Raw genomic sequence first — 22,650 nt, 5'->3', positions numbered from 1 at the left:
CTATGAATATGCGTAGAGCCCTTAGGCACCTTAATTGCCATTTCATCCAATTAACAAGTTATTAAAAATGCTTTGTGTGAGTACCCCTTCCCTCTTCCTTTCATCAGCAAAGAGTGAGCATAGCCTGTAAGGATGAAGGGCAGGAAGCAGTCACAGCAATGGCAGATAACAAAGGTATCAAAAACAAACAGCCAACTTCGTCCCATCTCACTTTTTTAAAAGTATTTTTTTTTCAATTTTTAAAAATTTTTGGCTGCACCATATGACATGTCGGATCTTAGTTCCCTGACCAGGGATCAAACCCACACTCCCTACATTGGAAACTCAGAGTCTTAACCACTGGATCACCATGGAAGTCCGTAAAAAATATTTGTTTATTTGGCTGTACTGGCTTTTAATTGCGGCATGCGGTAATCTTCCATCTTCATTGCAGCATGCAGGATTTTTTGTTGTGACATGTGGGATCTAGCTCCCTGACCAGGTATTGAACCTGGGCCGCCTGCATTGGGAGCTTAGAGTCTGAATCTCTTGACCACCGGGGAAGTCCTCTCCCATCTCACTTTGTCATTTGACCCTCTAGGTTCAGGTTTTAACGATCAATTCTTCTCCTTTACTAGTTCTTAGGGGACTAGTCCAGAGAAGGCAATGGCACCCCACTCCAGTAGTCTTGCCTGGCAAATCCCATGGATGGAGGAGCCTGGTAGGCTGCAGTCCATGGGGTCGCTAGGAGTTGGACACGACTGAGCGACTTCACTTTCACTTTTTACTTTCATGCATTGGAGAAGGAAATGGCAACCCACTCCAGTGTTCTTGCCTGGAGAATCCCAGGGATGGGGGAGCCTGGTAGGCTGCCGTCTATGAGGTTGCACAGAGTCAGACACGACTGAAACGACTTAGCAGTAGCAGGGGACTAGTCATGAGATGTTCCTGAAGTTTCAGTATGTTGTTAGAGTCATTTTTATGTAGAGTGTTATGGACAGATTGTTTTCAGAGCAAATGAGAAGCAGATCATACTTACAGCTAAATTGGCAGAGAGATCCATTTAATATTGCAATCAGCCTTTTCCTCACTCATCCATGGAAGGAAATGGGCATAGTTAACCTCAAGAAAAGGAACCTGACTTGAGAGAACAATCAAATAAATATATTTTAAGTGACTTCTATTTCCTATAACAACCAGGATGGCTATCAAGTTAACCTATGATAATGCTGCTGCTGCTGCTAAGTCACTTCAGTCGTGTCCAACTCTGCACGACCCCACAGACGGTAGCCCACCAGGCTCTCCCGTCCCTGGGATTCTCCAGGCAAGAACACTGGAGTGGGTTGCCATTTCCTTCTCCAATAACCTATGATAATGAACAACCCTCAAATCTCCATGACTCCATCCAGGTTTATTTTTCTTCATGAAATGTGTCCAGCATGGGTCAGCAGAGTCTCCACTTCATTTAGTCTCCCGGGTCCCAGGATGATAGAGACTTCATGCTAATTCATGATCCCACCATCTCTGAGGCTTCCCTTGTAGCTCAGTCAGTAAAGAATCTGCTTGCAGTGCAGGAGACCCGGGTTCAATCCCTGGGTTGGGAAGACCCCCTGGAGAAGGAAATGGCAACCCACTCCAGTATCCTTGCCTGGAAAATCCCATGGACAGAGGAGCCTGGTGGGCTGCAGTTCATGGGGTCTTGAAGAGTCGGGCACAATTGAGCAACTAATACTTATTTACCACCTCTGAAGCAGGAGAAAGAAATGTGCAGTTGGTACCACCAATTAAATCCTTCTACTTGGAAGTGGCACATACCACTTCCACTCATATTTTATGGGCTGAAGTCAAGTCACCAGCCATACTTAACTTTAAGGGGACAGGAAATTGCAATCTTAACAAGGACCCAGAAGGAGGAAAATCAGAATATTTGTGAGTAATTATTACCATGCTGCCTATTCCCTGTGACTGACTCAGGAGTTTAATGATACACTGTGGTTTGAGAATTTAGCATTGAGTGTGTGACTCTATGAAAGTGTACCCTGAAGGTTTATGATAAGATCTAGTGTCTTGTGAGAGAAAGCTATTTAACTAATAAGTTAGCTTTGTGGTCCCCAACTTGTTGTCACATTTGCTATAATTCAAGGAAGTTGATAAAAACTGTATCTCTTATAAGCATACTTAGTTGTCCCTTATGAGAACTTTCTATTGTTTTAGGAACTAAGAAAAGCTGTCTTCCATTGACAAGTTGGCATGTTTCCAGTTGGAAATTAATTAGAATCTGTGGACTCTGCAGAGAACTAGGTTATAAGCTTTGAATTAGCCCCAAGAGTTAACCTATTTTCTTATCTGCTTTTAACCTTGTTTCCTCCATTGTAATTAATTGTAAAACAATGGTATTATATTTGTCCTTTAGATAAACTATCTCCAGCCCTTTTGTGAGATATGGAGAATGAACAAAGAATTGGAAGTCGCGGTGTGGGAGGCACGGGGTGAACTTGTCACTTTGTTAAAAACAATAGCTTTCCTGGTGGTGATGTTGTACTATAGTACTGGGCTTTCCAGGTGGTGCTAGGAGTAAAGATCCCTCCTGTCAAAGAAGGAGATGTAAAGAGATGTGGGTTTGATCTTGGGTGGGGAAGATCCTCTGGAGGAGGGCATGGCAACCCACTCCAGCATTCTTGCGTAGACAATCCTTTGGACAGAGGAGCCTGGTGGGCTAATAGGGTCGCAAAGAGTCAGACACGACTGAAGTGACTAAGCACGCATGCACTATAGTAATGCAAGATGTTGCTACTGGGGGCAACTGTGCAAAGGATATACAGGGTTCCTGTGAGTTATTTCTTACAACTGCATGTGAATCTGTAATTATCTCAAAGTTAAAAGCTTTTTTTTTTTAAATCTACAATAGCTTTCCAAAGATGCTGCTAGTGCAGGTGATTTAAGTTTTTTTAAAGGACTTGAAAATGTCAAGATTCTCTTTCAAACCAATAATGTAATGAAATTCCCAATTTACCGTGCAATAGAAATCATTGTGGCAATGACTTGAAACCACAGATAAGGGATATTTCCATGAATTACTTAAAAGAAAAGGCACAAGATTCATATATTTAAAAAGTGAGAAGCATTGCTGAAGTCTCCCCACCTCCACTGCTGTCATGTCAAAGTCAGAGTTTCCCAAAGAACTCAAACAGCTACAAAACTCTCCGTCAGACATCTGAGCTTTGAAACAACCGATGAGAGCCTGAGGAGCCATTTTGAGCAATGGGGAATGCTCACAGACTGTGTGGTGATGAGGGCTTCAAACACCAAGCACTCCAGAAGCTTCGGGCTTGTCACGTGTACCACGGTGGGGAAGGTGGATGCGGTCATGAAGGCGAGGCCACGCAAGGTGACGGAAGAGTTGTGGAGCCCAACGGCCGTCTCAAGAGAAGATTCTCAAAGACCTGGTGCCCACTTAACTGTGAAAAAAAATTTTTATGGGTGGCACTAAAGAAGACACTGAAGAACATTACCTGAGAGATTATTTTGAACCGTATGGGGAAACTGAAGTGTTTGAAATCATGACTGATTGAGACAGTGGCAAAAAGAGAGGCCTTGTTTTTGCGACCTTTGATACCGTGATGCCATAGACAAGACTGTCATTCAGAAACTCCACCCTGTGAATGGCCACAACTGTGAAGTAAGGAAGGCCCCATCCAAGCAAGAGATGGCTAGTGTTTCATCCAGCCAAAGTGAATGGCCACAACTGTGAAGTAAGGAAAGCCCCATCCAAGCAAGAGATGGCTAGTGTTTCATCCAGCCAAAGTGAATGGCCACAACTGTGAAGTAAGGAAGGCCCCATCCAAGCAAGAGATGGCTAGTGTTTCATCCAGCCAAAGTGAATGGCCACAACTGTGAAGTAAGGAAAGCCCCATCCAAGCAAGAGATGGCTAGTGTTTCATCCGGCCAAAGAGGTGAAAGAGATTCTGGAAACTTTGGTGGTGGTTGTCAAGGTGGTTTCAGTGGGAATGACAACTTTGGTCATGGCGGAAACTTCAGTGGTGAAGGTGGCTTTGGTGGCAGCCGTGATGATGATGGATGTGGTGGCAGTGGGGACAGCTATAATGGATTTGGTGATGATGGAAGCAGCGTTCGAGGTGGCAGAATCAATGATTTTGGCAATTACAACTATCAGTCTTCAAATTTTGGACCCATGACAGGAGGAAACTTCGGAGGACGAAGTTCAGGCCCTTGTGGTGGTTGAGGCCAGTACTCTGCCACATCTTGAAACCAAGATGGCCATGGTGGTTCCAGCAGCAGCAGTAGCCATGGCAGTGGCAGAGGTTTTAATTACTGCCAGGAAACAAAGCTTAGCAGGAGAGGAAAGTCAGACAAGGGACAGGGAAGCTACAGATTACAACAGATTTGTGAACTCAGCCACACAGAGTGGTGACAGGGCCTACCTGCTACAAAGAAGACATGTTTTAGACAATACTCATGTGTATGGGCTAAAAACTTAAGGACTATACTTGTGACTAATTGTATAACAGCTTATTTTAGTTTCTGTTCTGTGGAAAGTGTAAAGCATTCCAACAAAGGGTTTCAATGCAGGGCTTTTTTTTTTTTTTGCACCCATGCTGTTGATTGCTAAATCTAATAATCTGAATCAATGTGTATTTTTTTCACATTTTTTCAATGTGTTGTGTAAAGTTAGTCTACTCTGAGGCCATTTTGGTAAATTACCCCCAGTGTGAAGTTAGAATTCCTTCAGAGTAATGCCAGTTTCCATTTGAAACTTATTTACAACCTGCTTTGATGGAGAAGCTGCTGTCTTCAGAACCTTGGTGTAGTTGAACTGACAGTTATGTGTTGTGACCTGGAGTTCATTGTTAGAAGGGTCACCCATGAAAAGTCATGGAGTTTCTGTTTTTTTTGTTTGGTCATTAATGATTGTTGGCAATATATCTAAATTGAGTAGATATGTATGCAATATATCTAAATTGAATTATGGTACCAGATAAAGTTATAGATGGGAATTAAGCTTCTGTATCATCCATTATCATGGGTAATCAATAAAAGATTTAATACCCTCTGAGCACCGAAGAATTGATGCTTTTGAACTGTGGTGTTGGAGAAGACTCTTGAGAGTCCCTTGGACTCCAAGGAGATGCAACCAGTCCATTCTGAAGGAGATCAGCCCTGGGATTTCTTTGGAAGGAATGATGCGAAAGCTGAAACTCCAGTACTTTGGCCACCTCATGTGAAGAGTTGACTCATTGGAAAAGACTCTGATGCTGGGAGGGATTGGGGGCAGGAGGAGAAGGGGATGACAGAGGATGAGATGACTGGATGGCATCACTGACTCAATGGACGTGAGTCTGGGTGAACTCCGGGAGTTGGTGATGGACAGGGAGGCCTGGCGTGCTGTGATTCATGGGGTCGCAAAGAGTCAGAGACGACCAAGCGACTGAACTGAACTGAACTGAAAAAAAAAAAGTGAGAACTCTCTGCCTTCTTTCCTTTCTCTCCTCTCTCTCTGCTCTCTGTCCCCTTACTTCCTTTTCTCCTTCTTTCTCTTTCTCCCTTCCTCCTTTCTTTCTTTGTTTCTTTCTTTCTTCTTTCTTACATTTTTCCTTTTGAAACACAATTGAATCCCTCCTATTGCTAAAAACTATGGTAAGCAGTTGATAAAGAAGACAGAAAATGTGTCTGCCCACATAGTGCTTATAATTTAAAGGAGGAGACAGTAAAATTGTAGTTGTGATGCATGCTTAGAGTAAAACTAAGAGAGAGCTGAGATGAGGTAAGAGGAGTGAGGAGCTGCTCTAGACAAGGTCATCATCTGAGAAGAGGAAGGAGAGAGAGAGAGATTTGAATATTTTTGAGAATCCTTAAAGGTGACCAGTTTGGCTGGAAGATGGTTGGCAAGGAAAAGGCAAAGATTATCTTGGAAACATTGTGGGCAGAGCAAAAGTTTAGTAACTCCAAGCATTGTTATAGGTGACTGTCAGCTCAGACTGACATAATTACTGATATTTGTTCTAAATTAAACAAGTTCATTGTTGAACCAATGGAACTTTAAGTAGTCATTGTCTCTCTGATATACTGTTCGCATATTCTTCCATATTCATTTTCCAAAGAGAAAGCTAATGAACAAGAAGGGAAGTGATTACAAAATGGAATAGAAAAGTTAGAATTAGTACTATTTAGAGAGCTCTAGGTATGTAAAGTCAGAGAAGGCAATGGCACCCCACTCCAGTGTTCTTGCCTGGAGAATCCCAGGGATGGGGGAGCCTGATGGGCTGCCGTCTATGGGGTCGCACAGAGTCGGACACAACTGAAGCGACTTAGCAGCAGCAGCAGCAGGTATGTAAAGTACCAGCAATAAGGAAAGTCCTTTTGTTGACACACATAGGTCACAATGTAAATTTATTATGATTCTAGAGCCAGCTCTTTCCATGGGGATGGATATTCTGCTCCTAGCATCTTGTTCCATCTGCCCAACATTCTGCTAAACATATTTGTAATCTATTTATTATTAGAAATATAAGGCCTAAATCCCTTGCATATAACACTATGACTTAAATTTACATTAAAGACTAAAAGACTATTTTGGAGAGAGGTTACTTCCTAGGTGTAGAGAAGGAATGGCAATAGATGAGAGGATATTAGGATATCAAGAGAACTAAACTTTTTTTTTAGGGCATGTGGCATCTTAGCTCCCCAACCAGGGATCAAATCTACATCCCCTGCATTGGAGGCATGGAGTTTTAACCACTGACCTACCGGGGAATTCTCAAGGACTAAAATTTCATGGCAACATTTTATTTATTAATATTGTGAGATGAGTACATAGGTGATAAAGGTATTAATCTTTATAATGTTTTGGATTTTTGTATATATTTCTTAATATTTCTCTTTTTAAAAGTAGATAATTGCTTTCTCTTTTTAAAAGTTTTTATTTATTTATTATCATTATTTTATTTTTGGCTACACTGGCTCTTCGTTGCTATGCCTAACACTTTCTCTCGTTGCCTTGTGTGGGCTTCCCATTGTAGTGTCTTCTCTTGTTGCAGAGTATGGGCTCTAGGATATGTGAGCTTCAGTAGCTGTGTCACACAGACAGGCTTAGTTTACCTACAGCAGGTGGAATCTTCCCAGACCAGGGATCAAACCCATGTCCCCTGCATTGGCAGGTGGAGTCTTAACCACAGGACCATCAGGGAAGTCCAGATGATTGCCTCCTGACTGTGTCCTAAGAGTAATCTTTAAGCAAGTTAGCTCTTAAAGTAGAAAAATTAAAGGAGAGGGGACAGATGGAAAGGGCTATGGGAAAGACTGAGTCTACTAATGAGAGATTTCTCAGACTTGAAGAAACTTAGAGAAGAGATTTAAACAATTGACTAAAGAAAGCCCTTCTTTTTAGAGCAGTTAGTCTGTTCACAGTCATGGGACCAGTTGGCGGAGCTAGTGGAGGAAGCAGGGGGTCAGAGCTTCAAGCCAAGAACTCCTGACTTCAGGCTATTGTCCAAGAATTGCACTACAACTGCCTGGGATTTCCTTTTTAATCACTGTTGACACCAAATTTCATTTTAGTGACACAACTACTGTCTGGAAGTTAGAAGTAGGTTTGTTATTTAATGGCAAACTAGAGAAAGTATTTTAAACAAGGATGACAATGGACCCTTTTGGTCCACAGTAGGGTTTCCCAGGTGGCTCACATGGTAAAGAATCTGCCTGCCGTGAGGGAGACCCAGGTTCAATCCCTGGGTCGGGAAGATCCCCTGGAGAAGGCAATGGCAACCCACTCCAGTATTCTTGCCTGGATAATCCCATCGACAGAAAAGCCTGGCAGGCTACAGTCTATGAGGTCGCAAAGAGTGGGACATGACTGAGTGACTAACACATGCACAGTAGAGCAAGGAACACGTTTCTGGTAGGAGCCCAACCCAACTGACTTTGCCTCCCAGCACCCTAGTCTCTGGTTCTGAAAACCTACCACCCTCAGAGCTGGGGAAGGAAAACTCATTGGGATCACTTGGGGTCAGCACTGCATCTCCACTGCCCCCCAAGAATACTTGAGTTCCTCAGGTTATCAGACAACCAACTGTCACTGGCAGAGAACTTACTTTGATATAAAAGGAAGAACTTAATCAGGTTAGTGTTACAAGAAACTTCAGAACAGCTGCAACTTGGCTGAGAATCTTGTTTATCTTGTTTATCTCTTTAATTGTGCATATAAGCCCAGAGGCTCTCTGATGGCTCTAATATAAAGAATAAATAGTGTGTGGGAATCCAGTAATTAAGTCTCCTTTTGTTTCCTGTGTGGTAATTTTTATGGAGACCACCATGATAACTTTCTTTCATGAGGCTGAGACAGAAAGGAAGTGCCAGGAGAAAACTTAGAAGGAATGAACAACTCAGAAAGTGCATCAATTTCACAATCAAACCTGCACATGTTGGGTTTCAAGCAGACTCAAGACTAGCTGGAGCACAGTGATACAAAATCACTTCAACTCCAGAACAAATGCCTTTGTTAATATAACTGATCATGCCTTTCACATGAATCTTTCTCCGGAAACTCCCTGATGGTCCGGTGGTTAGGACTCTGGGCTTTAACTGCTGAGGGCTTAGGTTCAATCCCTGGTGGGGAAACTAAGATCCCACAAGTGGTGTGATATGGCCAACAAACAAATAATAATATCAGAGGGAAGAAAGAGATACAATATAAACAAAATAAAGAATATCTATATAAAACCAACAGCAAATATTTTAAAAAATAACCTAAACAAACGAAATCTTTTTCTAACCCCACAGTAGTTTCTCAGTAGTATGCACCTCTATTTGATGTTTACTGAGAAATGTTTTGATCACCACTTTCAAATGTGAACAAGCAAATGAATTATCAGGTTAAAATGCAGATTCTGATTCAGTAGACAGAGAATGAGATGGTTGGATGACATCACTGACTCAATGAACATGAGTTTGAGCAAACTCCAGGAGACAGCAAAGGACAGGGAAACCTGGCATGCTGCAGTCCATGGGGTCACAAAGAGCTGGACACGACTGAGCGACTGAACAACAGCAACAAGATCTGAGATTCTGCATTTCAAGGGGATGGGCCTGAGATTCTGCTTTCTTTCTTTTTTTGGCCACACTATGAGTCATATGTGGGATCTTAGTTCACCAACCAGGGATGAACCCGTGCCCACTGCAGTGGAAGTGTGGCGTCTTACCACTGGACTACCAGGAAAGTCCCAGATTCTGCATTTCTAGCAAGTGCCTAGGAGATGCCCACGGTGCTGGCCTAGGTTTTACATAAGCTCTAAACTCATCCAACAGTTACTGTTTTAGATTTTAAAAGACACTCCCTGAAAATAATAAATTAATCCAAACAACTGGAAACTAGGGTGAGTTTCAGTGCTAAAGGCTCATGTCTCTTTGGGCCAAGAAGAAACTTTTGTGAGTTGAGATCAAGAGCAAGCTGGTAGACAAAAGCAATGCCAGGCAAGATGCCACCTGATGGGGAAGTAAGGCTTATTTGGAATTATCTTGTCCATGGGTTATGGCAAACTCAGATCTCATCAACGTCGTTTTCAGAATGAATGATTACAGTCTGGTTGAGGGGGTCCAGCAACAATCATAATGGAGCAAGAGGCAGTGATTTTGTTCCAAAGGTATCAATCTGGATGGAAAATGGATCCATCTATGTCTCGATTGGAAGAGACAATGTACAGGCTTAAGAAGGTGGCTGAACCTCAGTCAGATGGGCTGTGGCTGTGAGCACAATGACTCCCACAAAGAACTGTACCAGTGTAGAAATCCAGTCAATCGGGAAGAGTGGACATGCATGTTGAGGGTTAGGGAAAAAGCACAGTTGGATCCAGGGGGTCATCCAAGAGACACCAGATGCTAGGATTAGGACAGCAAAGCTAATTTCATGCCCCTGAATTTCAGATGTTAAATGCACTTTGAGACCTGTTTCCAATTAACTCACGAATTAGATGAAATTAAATTAATTGATGCTTTTGAACTGTGATGTTGGAGAAGATTCTTGAGAGTCCCTTGGACTGCAAGGAGATCAAACCAGTCAATCCTAAAGGAAATCAGTGCTGAATATTCATTGGAAGGACTGTTGCTGAAGTTGAAGCTCCAGTACTTTGGCCACTTGATGAGAAGAACCAACATTTGAAAAGACCCTGCTGCTGGGAAAGATTGAAGGCAGGAGGAGAAGGGGGCAACAGAGGATGAGATGGTTGGATGGCATCACCAACTCGATGGACATGAGTTTGAGCAAGCCCTGGGAGTTGGTAATGGACAGGGAAGTGTGGCGTGCTGCAGTCCATGGGGTTGCAAAGAGTCGGACGCCACTGAGCGACTGAACTGAACAGAAAATTAGATGAGACGTCTTCAATGCTTGGAGGTAAGTGGTGTTTCAAGAAAAAGTGGGAGCTGCCACATATGGTATACCTCCTAGATGCTGAACACTACATAGAATGTTTAAGACCCACTACTTTTATGATTAAAGAATTTTGCTCTGGGAAGATAAGAGAATGAGGAAGATGCAATTCTTTGAAGAGTTACTGGTCGAGTGGGAGTGGGAACTTTGACACAAGTAAGTTCTCATGATCACCTACATGAAAGGGGAGGGTTGAGAGCAGAGCTGTCTGTGGCCTTCATATACTCAACTGAATAGTAGCCATTCAAATCAGTAATTACAGGACTTCCCTGGGGTCCAGGTGGCTAAGACTCTGAGCTCCCAGTGCAGGGGACCCAGGTTCCATCCCTGATCAGGGAACTAGACCCCACATGCTGCAACTAAGAGTTTACATGCCCCAACTAAAGACCTGGTGCAGCCAAATAAATAAATGATAAAAACTAAGTGAATAAAAAAATAAGTAAATTAAAAAAAAATCAGTGACTAGCAAGAAGAATAATTGTTGAATTGAGTCAGGAGAATTACTGACATTAAAGAGAGGTTGCATTGAACTAGGGTGGGGGAAAACTCTTGCAGAAAATGCAAACATTTACCTCGCGATTACGACAAAAGCCAGGCCAAGAAAAATATTGTTTCTTTTCATAGGAAACATGAAATTACCTTTTCCTATATGAAAAACCAAACTGGTGAGGAGTTCTTTTAGAAGTTCTCTGTCCCCGTCACTTAACGTCATCCAGCTTCTTATTGCCTTTTAGATTGCCTTGTCAAATCTTACTGGAGAAGCAGAATCACTGATTCTCTTTACTCAGGAATTTACAAAGACTGTCTTGCAAAATATAGCTTTAATATATGGGGTATATTCCTACCTGTCTTGGTAAATAAAAGCCCAAACGACTACCAAGATGATTCCTAAATTGAGCGTGGTAGTGGAAGCATCAGTAAGTATGGGGTTGAAGCTGGTTGTCATGCTGTGTAAGGTCAGCAGGGTCCAGGTGACTCCGTGATGTTCATCATAGCCTAGTGAATCTGTGAAACTGATTTTTATCATCAGGGTGGTTGTTTACCTGAAAAAATAACCCCATCACTTAATTATACCAAAAAGGGAGTTCTTACCATCTACTTTTGGCCACACTGTATTCTCAGGGCATTGATTCAGGTCAAAAACACTAAGGTAACAGTATTTTATGGGGTATTTAATGACCCACCACTAAAAAAATTGTTTCCTCACTGATGCCTAAGATATCATTGGTGATGTTTGTCTTCATTTAGTCAGTTTAGGTTGTATAACATAACTAGTCCTGAAATTCTTAAAAAACTATTGCCAGTTCTTTATGCAATGAACAATTTTCTGAAAGCTAAGCATGCCTTAGGTTAGATACTTGAGTCAAAAGAAAATAATACAGTAAGTCCCCTATATACAAACAGGTTTCATTCCAAGAGCTCGTTTTTAAGTTCAATTTGTTCAACAAAGTTAGCCTGCTGCTGCTGCTAAGTCACTTCAGTCGTGTCAGACTCTGTGTGACCCCATAGACGGCAGCCCACCAGGCTCCCCTGTCCCTGGGATTCTCCAGGCAAGAACACTGGAGTGGGTTGCCATTTCCTTCTCCAATGCATGAAAAGTGAAAGTGAAGTTGCTCAGTCGTGTCCGACTCTTAGCTAGTACCCAACTAACACCACTGGCTTTCTAGTACTGTACTGTAATAGGTTTATAATACTCTTCACATAAGTAATACATAAAAGAAAAACACACAAAAAAGAAAGAAAACATTTTTAACATTACAGTGCAATACCTTGAAAGGTAGAGTAGTATAGTACAACAGCTGGCTTAGAGGGGCTGGCATCAAGTGAACAGGCAAGAAGAGTTACTGACTGGAGCAGGGAGAGGAGATGGGAGACGGTAGAGCTGAAGGGTCATCAGCAATAGGAGATGGAGGGCAAGTGGCAACTTCACTCACCCCTGACCTGATGTTGATGGAATGCACATTCACATCTGTGAAAGACTGCAACTTGAAGGTTCATATGTAGGGGACTTACTGAATAGTACATGATTTTCTTCTCTAGAAGAGGGAACCATGAGTGTTAAGAATATTGCTTATTATTGTACTAGTCAGGGTTCTATAGAGAAACAGAACCAATATACCTACCACCTATACGGTACTTATACATAATGCATGCACGCTAAGTCGTGTCCAGCTCTTTGCAACCTCCTGGACTGTAGCCTGCCAGGCTCCTCTGTCCGTGGGATCTCCCAGACAAGAATACTGGAGTGGGTTACATTCTCTTCTCCAGGGAATATTCCTGACCCAGAGATAGAACCAGCGTCACCAGTGACTCCTGCATTGGAGACTCACTGAACCATCTGGGAAGCCCTGTGTGTAATGTATCAGTTCAGTTCAGTTCAGTCACTCAGTTGTGCCCGATTCTTTGAGATCCCATGGAGTGCAGCACGCCATGCTTCCCTGTCCTTCACCAACTCCTGGAGCTTGCTCAAACTTATGTCCATCAGATCAGTGATGCCATCCAACCATCTCATCCTCTGCTGTCCCCTTCTCCCACTGTGTACCATTATCAAGGATATTGATGAGAAGTGTTTAATAGATTATTGTAACTATCTTTGAAAACAAATGCAGCTTAATCTCTTTTTAACCAGTTTTGTTTAAAAATAGATATACTGCATTCAGGATACAATCAACCTGAATCCTGAAACTCTAAAGTGCTTCTGTAAGTGAATCTCATAAATTTTTCAAAAATCCTTAGTGATGAATGAAGACCTTTGAAGACAATGAACCATGGTTTCAATCAACACTGTCCCTTCTGCCTACAGACACAGTTAGAGAACAAACATACACGGAAGAGTCTATATCTTGGCTGTGGGTTTTTTGGTTGCAGGAATGTGATCCTAAGTTGTCACTATTTTAAATAAAGTCAGGCTATAATAGAATATTTCATCTGAAGACATGGTGTCAAGCAACTATGAAAGGTCTTATCTGTGGAATCAATTCTTGATTCAAAAAATATGCTTAAGATCAAACTGAATCAGTATAACAGAAAAATAATTACAAAGGCTGAGAATTCTCCCCTAATTTTTTTTTTCCTTCTGTTAGTAAACCGATGTAGAAGAGACACTTTGTACCCTGAAGGAGACTGCTGTCGCATCTGATAAATCATATAGGCTCGTGAATGTATGTCATCACCCTCAGGAATGACAGGTCTATCTTCGTCATCCTCGTGGGATTTGAGCGCTGACACTGTCAGAAAACTTGACTAATAACCTTCAGCTGGACCTTTCAAACTCTGCACTTCTTGATAAAGATCGTGATAAAGGACAGTATTTTCACAGGTTCACAGGGTTGGGAGAAGAGGGTCACTGAGGACTTTGACACTTTTAAGTTCAGTTCACAGTACTCTGTGAGAAACCTTAAGTTTTGCTGCACTTGCAATTGTCGGGATGAGTCACAAGAAAATGAATATGTGACCCTCAGAGATACTGCATTGGCTTTATTCTCTCAAAGATACGTGCATATGAGGGCAATTATACACATCATTGCTTGACAAGAAGGACACATTGTTGACATTCTCTAAGTTTAAACTGAATGCCTTCCACTTTATATTGTGCGCTTTAGGGCATGTGTTTTATCAGTGAGAGATTCATTATGACAGTGAATGGGAAGAAGCAATTCATTCCCCATATGTTCAAAATGCAAAAACAAAGGTAAATTTTGCTAAAGATGGAGCCATACCCAGGGGAAAGGACAATTCTGAAATGCTCAATCCATTTTTTAATCCACGTTTGAATATATGAGAAAATCTAGACTCTATCCAGGGGAATGTGCTCAATTCCTTCCTTCTCAATGTCATTTTGGTTTAAAAACATCATACTACGTTTACATCATGACCAAAAACCTTGGAACATCATAAAATGGTAACTAAGCATGATTATTCTGTGCATTCAATAATGCCGATTTCAAGAGACTACGCAAAGAGGAATCCTTGAAATTGCTTTATTGTTGACAAAAACAGTGTATAATTAAAGACTTGATGAGGAACCTGCAAACAATAAAGAATGTGACTATTGCCAGCAAAATACAATTATTCCAAGTCCTTTAGACATTACAAATATAGTTCTTTAACACCAGATGGTTCACATGTAACAAAGCCATTTTAGAATGCTTAATTGTGCTTTGACAAAACCTTCGAAGAATGAGGTAGTTTCCTTTACCTACCGTATCTTCCACATTATTACAATTTTAGTGAGCTTAAACCCTTTTAACATGACCGTTAAATAAGAGCCAAGCCTTATTTACAAAGTATTTCTTTCTACTTGATTATTCTTAAAGAGAATTTCAAGAATCACTTCATAACTGGAAAATTTTGAGACAAGCAATGGTGGGAGCTTTTTCTTTACAATCAGACTTAGATGCAAGAGAATAAGTTCTAAAAATTCCATAGTGAAGCTGGTATCCTCCCATTTCTATCCATAAATGCTGATTTTAAAACTATGTCCACACAAAAAAACAAAACACTACTTCCTCACACTCCGATTTTCTCTCAGCCATCAAGCAAGCACAAATTCTTCAGAATAGGGAGTTAGGTTCCATGTGTAGGCTGATTGGGTGATTCGTGGGGTCATTCATTCTTATTCATCAATAGGAGACCATCTGCATAATTTATGAATACATACAAATTAGCTAGCTTATTTAAAGACTTCATTCAAAATCTACTTACAGCCATACTCTTGAGAGAATACTAACACTCTTCAAAAACTTATCAATGAAGTAGAATTTGAGGCAGGTATTTGCAATCCTTTCTCGACCCTGAGAATGACTTTAACAACCACTATGAAATTAGCTTGAGGACATCACGGCATGTTGTACAGTTTAGTTAAAAACAAAATGATAATATTCAACTATTTTCCAAGTCAGTTAACCTTCAACAAGGAAAGGGGAGATGGTGGCAAATAGTATTCCCAAGGGGAAAAAGAAGGCGTGATTTACTCCAAGCTACGTATTTGTCTCAAGATGATTCACAAATCTTAAAATAGTTGAAGAAAAGACATAATAGACCTTATAGATATGCAATTATGAACTCTTGACCAAATTGGTAGTAATTCAAAGTGGTTCCCATGGAACATGAATGTCAGATTCCCATGTAACATGACCTCAAAGTCATGGTAAAATTCTAGTATCTGATAAGCTGACCACTATATTTAGTTATCTCCTAGCTGGCAATGTTCTTACTTGGCACCTATATTGAAAGCTGGAGATCCCTATGGCTGGCACAAGAAAAGAAAAGCTGTTTTGGACAGCACAGACCCAAGTTTGAGATTTTCCTTTCTTTCTCTACAACCAGTTGTTCTTCCTCTAATATCTCTAACTAAAATTTTCTCCAGTGATGGGTAACAAGGAATCTAGCCATTGCAATAGTGAGCTTGAGGAGAAACCTGTCAGTGAAAATACATTTAAATTCATTCCCATATCAAAGTTCACAATTTTTATCATCCCAACAGTGGATTCCATAGGTAAACATGATGTAACTCAAGTTTTAGACCTTATTAATTGGGCCTACTGTGGTATGAAAAATATACTTACTTACCTGAAACTTCAATACTTGAATCCAGCAGTCATTTGCTAAGACTGAACTTCATGCCTTTATCATTCACTAAAGCAAATATATTTACATGTATCTGGATTTTTTACTCCAAACTCTTCTATATTCTATTGTTTCATTATCATATCCTCAGATGAATATCTGGCATATATGCTGAAGATGGAAAATAAATCACTTTATTCTATCTTTCATTTTTTAATTTTTTTTTTTTTTGTCTGTACAACTTTCAGGATCTTAGCTTCCTAACCAAGGACCAAACTCCAGCCCCTGCACCAAGTTCAAACCACTGGAAAACCAGGGAATTCCCTACCTTTGTGTTTTTAAAACAGCTTTCTGGAAATGATTTTTTTTTGTAATAAAAAAAATCTCTTTGCAATATTTTAAATGGCCTTTCTTTTAAAACCTCAAGCTGTGAAAAACTGTTAAGTTTTCTACCTGCTATTTTCTGAGTAGCTGTAATCCATCATTTTCAAGCTAAGTCTAAACAGTTTGATTTATAATTGACATTTTCCAGAAAAACTCACTCTAGAAACATTTTGTTTATTTCAATAATACCTGACTTTGAGTTTAAGAAGATCAGCAAGGATGCTGTACTTTGAAGTGTTCTTTTGTTAGATGTACCCCAACAGCTTAACATTGTTCCAAAGGAATGCAGTTAACAAATATACCAAGTTGGTACAACAATTATACCAATATGCAGTGTACAGATTTGTGTATGTGCTCAGTTGCGTCCGACTCTTTGAGAGCCCACAGACTCTGGCCCACCAGGCTTCTCTGTCCATGGTATTTTCCAGGCAAGAATATTGGAGTGGGTTGCCATTTCGTACTCCAGGGGATCTTCCACCCAAGGATCAAACTCTTGGCAGATTCTTGAGCCACCTGGATAGCTCAGTAGGCAGTAAACCAGGAGGTAATTTCTACCGGTAACTCCTAAGTACTAATCTACTGAGCAGTTTCCCATGAGAGGAAAGAAAGGAATGGAAAAATAGGACATATTTCTTCTAAAAATGAAATGAAAATGTTCATTGTGATTTCTTGATAACAGATGTGCTCTGGCCTTTGCTTCATTATCTAACTGTATTATTAATAAATACTACTTTTATACCTAAAACTTTAAATAGCAGAGTACAAATGCCATGAGGGTAATGTCTATATACTACTTATTTTCTAATCCCTAGTGTGAGTTGTTAGGCACATTAATCATCAAATGAACTCATCATCAAATTAACTATAAGCTTTTGTGATCTTAATCAGTCAATATGTTAAGCTTATTGAAAGAGTGACTCCTTTTGTGGGGAGGCATTTAGAAAACAGACACCTGAACAAATTCTACCTGTGGCAAAACAAAATGATAGGTGTTATTGTCGTTGTTTAGTCACTAAGTCGTGTCCAATTCTTTGTGACTCCATGGACTGTAGCCCTCCAGGCTCCTCTGTCCATGGGGTTTCCCAGGCAACAATACTGTAGTGGGCTGACACTTCCTTCTCCTGTGTCAAGGATCTTGCCGATTCAAGGATCGAACCAGCATCTCCTGCACTGGAAGAATTCTTTACTGCTGAGCCACTGGGGAAGCCGGATAGGTGTTATATCTATTAAAATTACTTGCCAGGATTACTCTTTATAACTTAGTTCACATAGCCACAGAAGAAACCCACATTCCAGGAATATCAGGGATCCTCCTTATCATGTTTCTCTGTGCTGTGTGCTGTGCTTAGTCACTCAGTCATGTCTGACTCTTTGGACCCTATAGACTATAGGCCCCAGGCTCTTTTGTCCATGGGGATTCTCCAGGCAAGAATAATGAAGTGAGTTGCCATGCTCTCCTTCAGGGGATCTTCCCAACCCAAGGACTGAACCCAGGTCTCCCTCATTGCAGGCAGATTCTTTACCACCTGAGCCACCAGGGTAGCCCAAGAATACTGGAGTGGGTAGCCTATCCCTTCTCCAGGGGATCTTTCCAACCCAGGAATTGAACCAGGGTCTCGTGCATTGCAGATGGATTCTTTACCAGCTGAGCTATCAGGGAAGCCCAATGTTTCTCTAATCCCTGTCTAAGCTTTAGTGCACCCCACGAATATTTATTGCTCTCAATATTATAAAAACTATCACTCACTGAAAGTAAACAAACATTGTTTTCTGCTTAAAATATTCTTTTCCCAATCATAAGGGTAAACTGAACATATAATTTTAAAAAGGAACTTTTTAAGGAAAAAGAATACAGTGATTGAGTGGGAATGGGGAAAATAAATAAGCTTATGGCAGCAACTGATTTTATAGCACAAATTCCTTAAAACAGAGCTGAAACTGCAGCTTTAATAAAAGGTCCCTACAACTCTTTTGACCAAGATATATTCATTAATTGCCTTCAAGTGGGCACCCAATGGGAAGAGCTGACTTGGAAAAAAACCCTGGTGCTGGGAAAAATTGAAGGGAAAAGGAGAAGGGGGCAGCAGAAGATGACATGGTTAGATAGACAGCATCACCAATTCAATGGACACGAACTGGAGCAAACTCTGGGAGAGAGCAGAAGACAGAGGAATCTGGCATGCTGCAGTCCTTGGGGTCACAGAGAGTTGAACATGACTGAGAGACTGAACAAGTGCCCCAAAGTGCTCTGATTTGAGGAAAGCCAGACTCCAATAGTTTGGCCACCTGATGCAAAGAACTGACTCATTGGAAAAGACCCTGATCCTGGGAAAGATTGAAGGCAGGAGAAGGGGATGACAGAGGATGAGATGGTTGGATGGCATCACTGACTTGATGGACATGAGTTTGAGCAAGTTCTGGCAGTTGGTAATGGACAGGGAAGCCTGGCGTGCTGCAGTCCATGGGATCACAAAGAGTCGGACACTACTGAGTGACTGATCTGAACTGAACTGAGACCACTTGTTTGGGTACAACTGTATCAAGCAACAAAATTGATATGATGAAGAATTCTCATCCAGGGTATATAACATAAGCTTCTCAGATCTTCAGAAGGCTGACACTGCCAAGTCATATAATCAATGTGACACTGCACTTTCTTGTAGCTACTGCAGATCTTTTTTTCCTCCCCAGTGACAACCTTTTAAGAAAAGAATAAAGGGGGTTTACTAGGTAGGAAAAAAAAAAGTGATTCTCGAACAATGTTTCCCAGGCATTTATTCCTTTTTCCCTTTTATTTTTCTGCTGTACTTTTGGAAGAAAAGGTTTTATTATGAGCGTATTCATTCCTGCAAGTTCTGGGAAACATAGTACCTGTCCCTGAAATGGACTCGTCTTTTGGTGTATTGTGAGCTGAATCCTTGATAAATGACTGCAACAGAGAAATTCCTAAAAGCAAACAGCTTTAGGAAATGCTCTGGTTATTTCTAATGCCTGAACACTTTGTTTTAAGATCTTGGTTTCCACTGATTTTGTTTTGAAAAAGGCTGACAAACTCGGTCTGAAATGTAAAAATGGGGGAAAAAAATGGAAGGAAGAGAACATGCAAAATAAGCTAATCATTATCATTTTAAGTGCCACCAGTTCTGTTTATAATCATGCACATGTGAATTGCTGAATCTCATTTGATCAACCCAATTAAACATTAAATAATTGCAGCCAATTATGCAAATATCAGCAACAATATTAATTTGTTGATCTTTTTGAGCAGATTAGCCTCACATGTTCCTAATGCTAGACTATCTTACGCCTTAAATGATCAATTAGTGTTACGATAACTAAGTCTTGAAGAATGGATAATTGCCTAGTTATAATGTGCCACTCTTGCTGTATTAATCCACTGCAATTAAACAAACAGTGCACAAGGAAAAAAGATGTGCAGATGTTCCTTTTAAATCTATTTAACAAGTTAGTGTCAAGGTCAATTTCCTGTCTTATTACTTAAATGAGAATGGCAGATTGTGTTCGCTGTTTTAGGAGACTTGGTTCCTTTAAATGTATATCCTTCGTCTTCACGAAGTCTGGTTTTTAAGGGCTTAAAATGCTCTTAAGGTTTGATGAAAGAAATCACACAGACATAATGTCAAGACATATTGTTCTCCAACTTTTACAAGGAACATGTCTAGCCATACTAAATTTAGAGATGCAAAGTGTAAAATGTATTTGTGGCAAACAAATGACTTCCATTTTTCATAGGAATGTTGAGTCTGGTTATTATGTGCTACTTGACAGGTTAGAATTACCTTAGGTCATTTCTAGACTACAATATTGAAAGTGAGGTCACAAGGTTTAGCAAAGGCAAACGCATACCCTTAGAATGCTACTTGGTGAACAGTGTGCAGGCAGGACAGTTAAAGCATGTCAGACCTGAAAAGAACAGACTCTCCCAAGACTTCAGATTGCCAATTAAGAGCCCCCTAAAAAAGATATTTTTACCATTCCTTTTCATCTTCTACTTTTCTCATTTTCATTTTACCATTCCTATCTAAAAAGACCCTATGGCCAAAAGTCTTGGAAAAGAATCAAAGCCCCATTTGCTATGTGCTGCTAAATGCCTTAAGGAAATTTTTCCAGCACGTCAAACTTTTAGAATTTTTTTCCTTGCTCTGAAAAGAGAATGAAATATGATCAGCAAGATGAAAGTTATTAGGACTGAAGGAAACCAAAATAAAACGTCTGAGAGTTGACCTTCCAAGGGTAAATGTTTTCTATCAAGATTTGACTTTCCCCTAGATAAACCAGGACACTACAATTTTAACTCACGGCTCCCAAACAAGGAAAATACCATCTATAATCGCTCTCCCTATACCCTAACCATGTGCTTATCCAATCCCCATTCAACAGGAAAGAGCACCTATAAACCCAGAGTATAAAATCCAGAGTATATTCCTCTTTGCTTTCTACCAAAAAACTAAATATGATTTATTTTGTATTTAACACTTTAACATTTATGTATTCGACATATAACATATAACATGTCATTTCCATTTGGTTGATATGATATCACCATCTTTTTAGAATTATTACTTTAATTCCCAGACACTCTTCAAATAAGAAATCATTCCTCCAACAAACTACAATCAGAGTATCTCTATGACTTGGCAGTCCATGGAAATTAAAGACAACATGAGGTAAATATAGACAGTCAGAATCAATCACAAATTCTAGTAAAGAGGTTTCATAATATAGAAACAAAGAAGGTATACTTCTATAGAAGCTAAATGTTCATTCATTCCTTACTATGGGCCAGGCTGGGGGATGCAAAGATCTATAAGGCACAAGACCCTCAGTCCTGTAGTGAAGCCTGCCCACGAATTACAGCACAATCTGGAGACAGCAGGGGTGGTCTTGTTGATGTACCAGTGGAGCCTGGTGCCAACTGTGATATCAGGAAGGAGGAGAGATTCTCCCTAAGAGGACTTAGGGGACCTTGAAAGAAATGTAAGGGAAAGAAATCCAGTTTCTCTAAGTCTTGATTTATAAACAACAACAACAACACACTTTTCTGAGAATGGAGATGTGGCCCGGGAAATGGTACCTATGAAATGTACTCAGATCAGCTTTCAAACACAAAGACACTCATTGGTTGAGAAGCAGAACATAACTTATGCTAAAGAATAAACTTTTTTTTTTAAAAATCTGAGTGAAGCCCTAAGGGAGGCACTAAGATTATGGAGGAAAATTCTACAATTCTATGGCTTCCATAATCAACTCTCTAGAGAAGGTAAGGAAAACTTCTAGGAGCAAGTTTAGAAACGATCATTGGACGATTGCGATTCGTCTTCTCTGGCATGAGGAAATAATCGCCCTGGTAACGCAGATATTATGAACAACAGCACAACTAAAATCAGGTAGCCAAAGACATTTCCCATAATTCAAATGCACAGTCTGTCCCAAGTGCACACGTCCCGTTCCTGTCCATTCAGGCTACCGTGATTGTCCAGTCGCTCTCTTCTCTTCCGTACTACAAGAAAAGCAAGAAAACAGGTTTCAGTGTAAAAGCTAACAGCACAGGAACAGCTTATAAATAAACTTAATGATATAACCAACGTTGAACAAACGGTTCATTTCTGTTTTGTACATTAAAAGCAGGTTCATATTGAAAATAAGACTATGTATAAAGAAACAGTCAAATACCTGGGAAGAATCATAGATTGTATAATTATTGTTGAGCTCAAATTTAGAGCTGGTATAGGTTCCTTACATATGCCTTTTCATTGCTATTCTGTATTTAGTTTCTCAGATCATGTCCCGTTTTCGCTTGACTCGCCTCTTTAGTACTAATATAACTTCAGTTGAAATGAATACAAAACATTAGAATTCCTGAATTGGAAAGAACATTACAAATCATCTAGGCTGCAGGGAATGAGCCAAATAAGTGTGGCTCTGGATTTAACTTCAGAGCAGTTCTACTTCAATTTGTTTCGTATACTGGGATTCCACGAAAGGTCTCTTTTGCAGAAAGTTCTAAGGCTTAAAAAAATCAAGTGTGAAGAGCAATAAACTTTTAAGTCCAGCTTCTCATTTAAGGACACTAACGCTCTAGCAAACTCTGTTTTTAAAATTTTCTTTTATTGAAGTATAGTTGATTTACAATGTAATGTTAATTTCAGCTATGCATACATATACATGTATGAGTGTATATATATACGTACATATACATGTCTATATATACATGTTGTTGTTCAGTTGCTAAGTCATATTCTACTCTTTGCGACCCCCAT

At 40.2% G+C, this 22,650-nt stretch overlaps 1 protein-coding gene and 1 pseudogene across 7 annotated transcripts in view; one reads left to right on the top strand and one right to left on the bottom strand.

Annotated features, from left to right (window-relative positions):
* Positions 1–3,134: 3,134 nt before the first annotated feature.
* On the top strand, positions 3,135–4,432 carry LOC100295631 (heterogeneous nuclear ribonucleoprotein A1-like; annotated as a pseudogene).
* A 9,951-nt stretch (positions 4,433–14,383) lies between these two features.
* BCAT1 (branched chain amino acid transaminase 1) overlaps positions 14,384–22,650 on the bottom strand; it is a 123,962-nt gene continuing 115,695 nt past the window's right edge. For 6 of the 7 annotated variants that reach the window (XM_059886188.1, XM_005206933.5, XM_059886189.1 and 3 more), the window contains exon 11: positions 14,384–21,890. In XM_059886188.1, coding sequence (XP_059742171.1) covers positions 21,849–21,890 — 42 coding nt within the window. In that variant the 3' untranslated portion in view covers positions 14,384–21,848. 7 annotated transcript variants of the gene reach the window in all.

The sequence above is a fragment of the Bos taurus genome, chromosome 5, assembly GCF_002263795.3.
Source record: "Bos taurus isolate L1 Dominette 01449 registration number 42190680 breed Hereford chromosome 5, ARS-UCD2.0, whole genome shotgun sequence".
Lineage (NCBI taxonomy): Eukaryota > Metazoa > Chordata > Mammalia > Artiodactyla > Bovidae > Bos > Bos taurus.
Note: the sequence above shows the minus strand (reverse complement) of the source record. Positions and strands in the feature narration are given on the sequence as shown.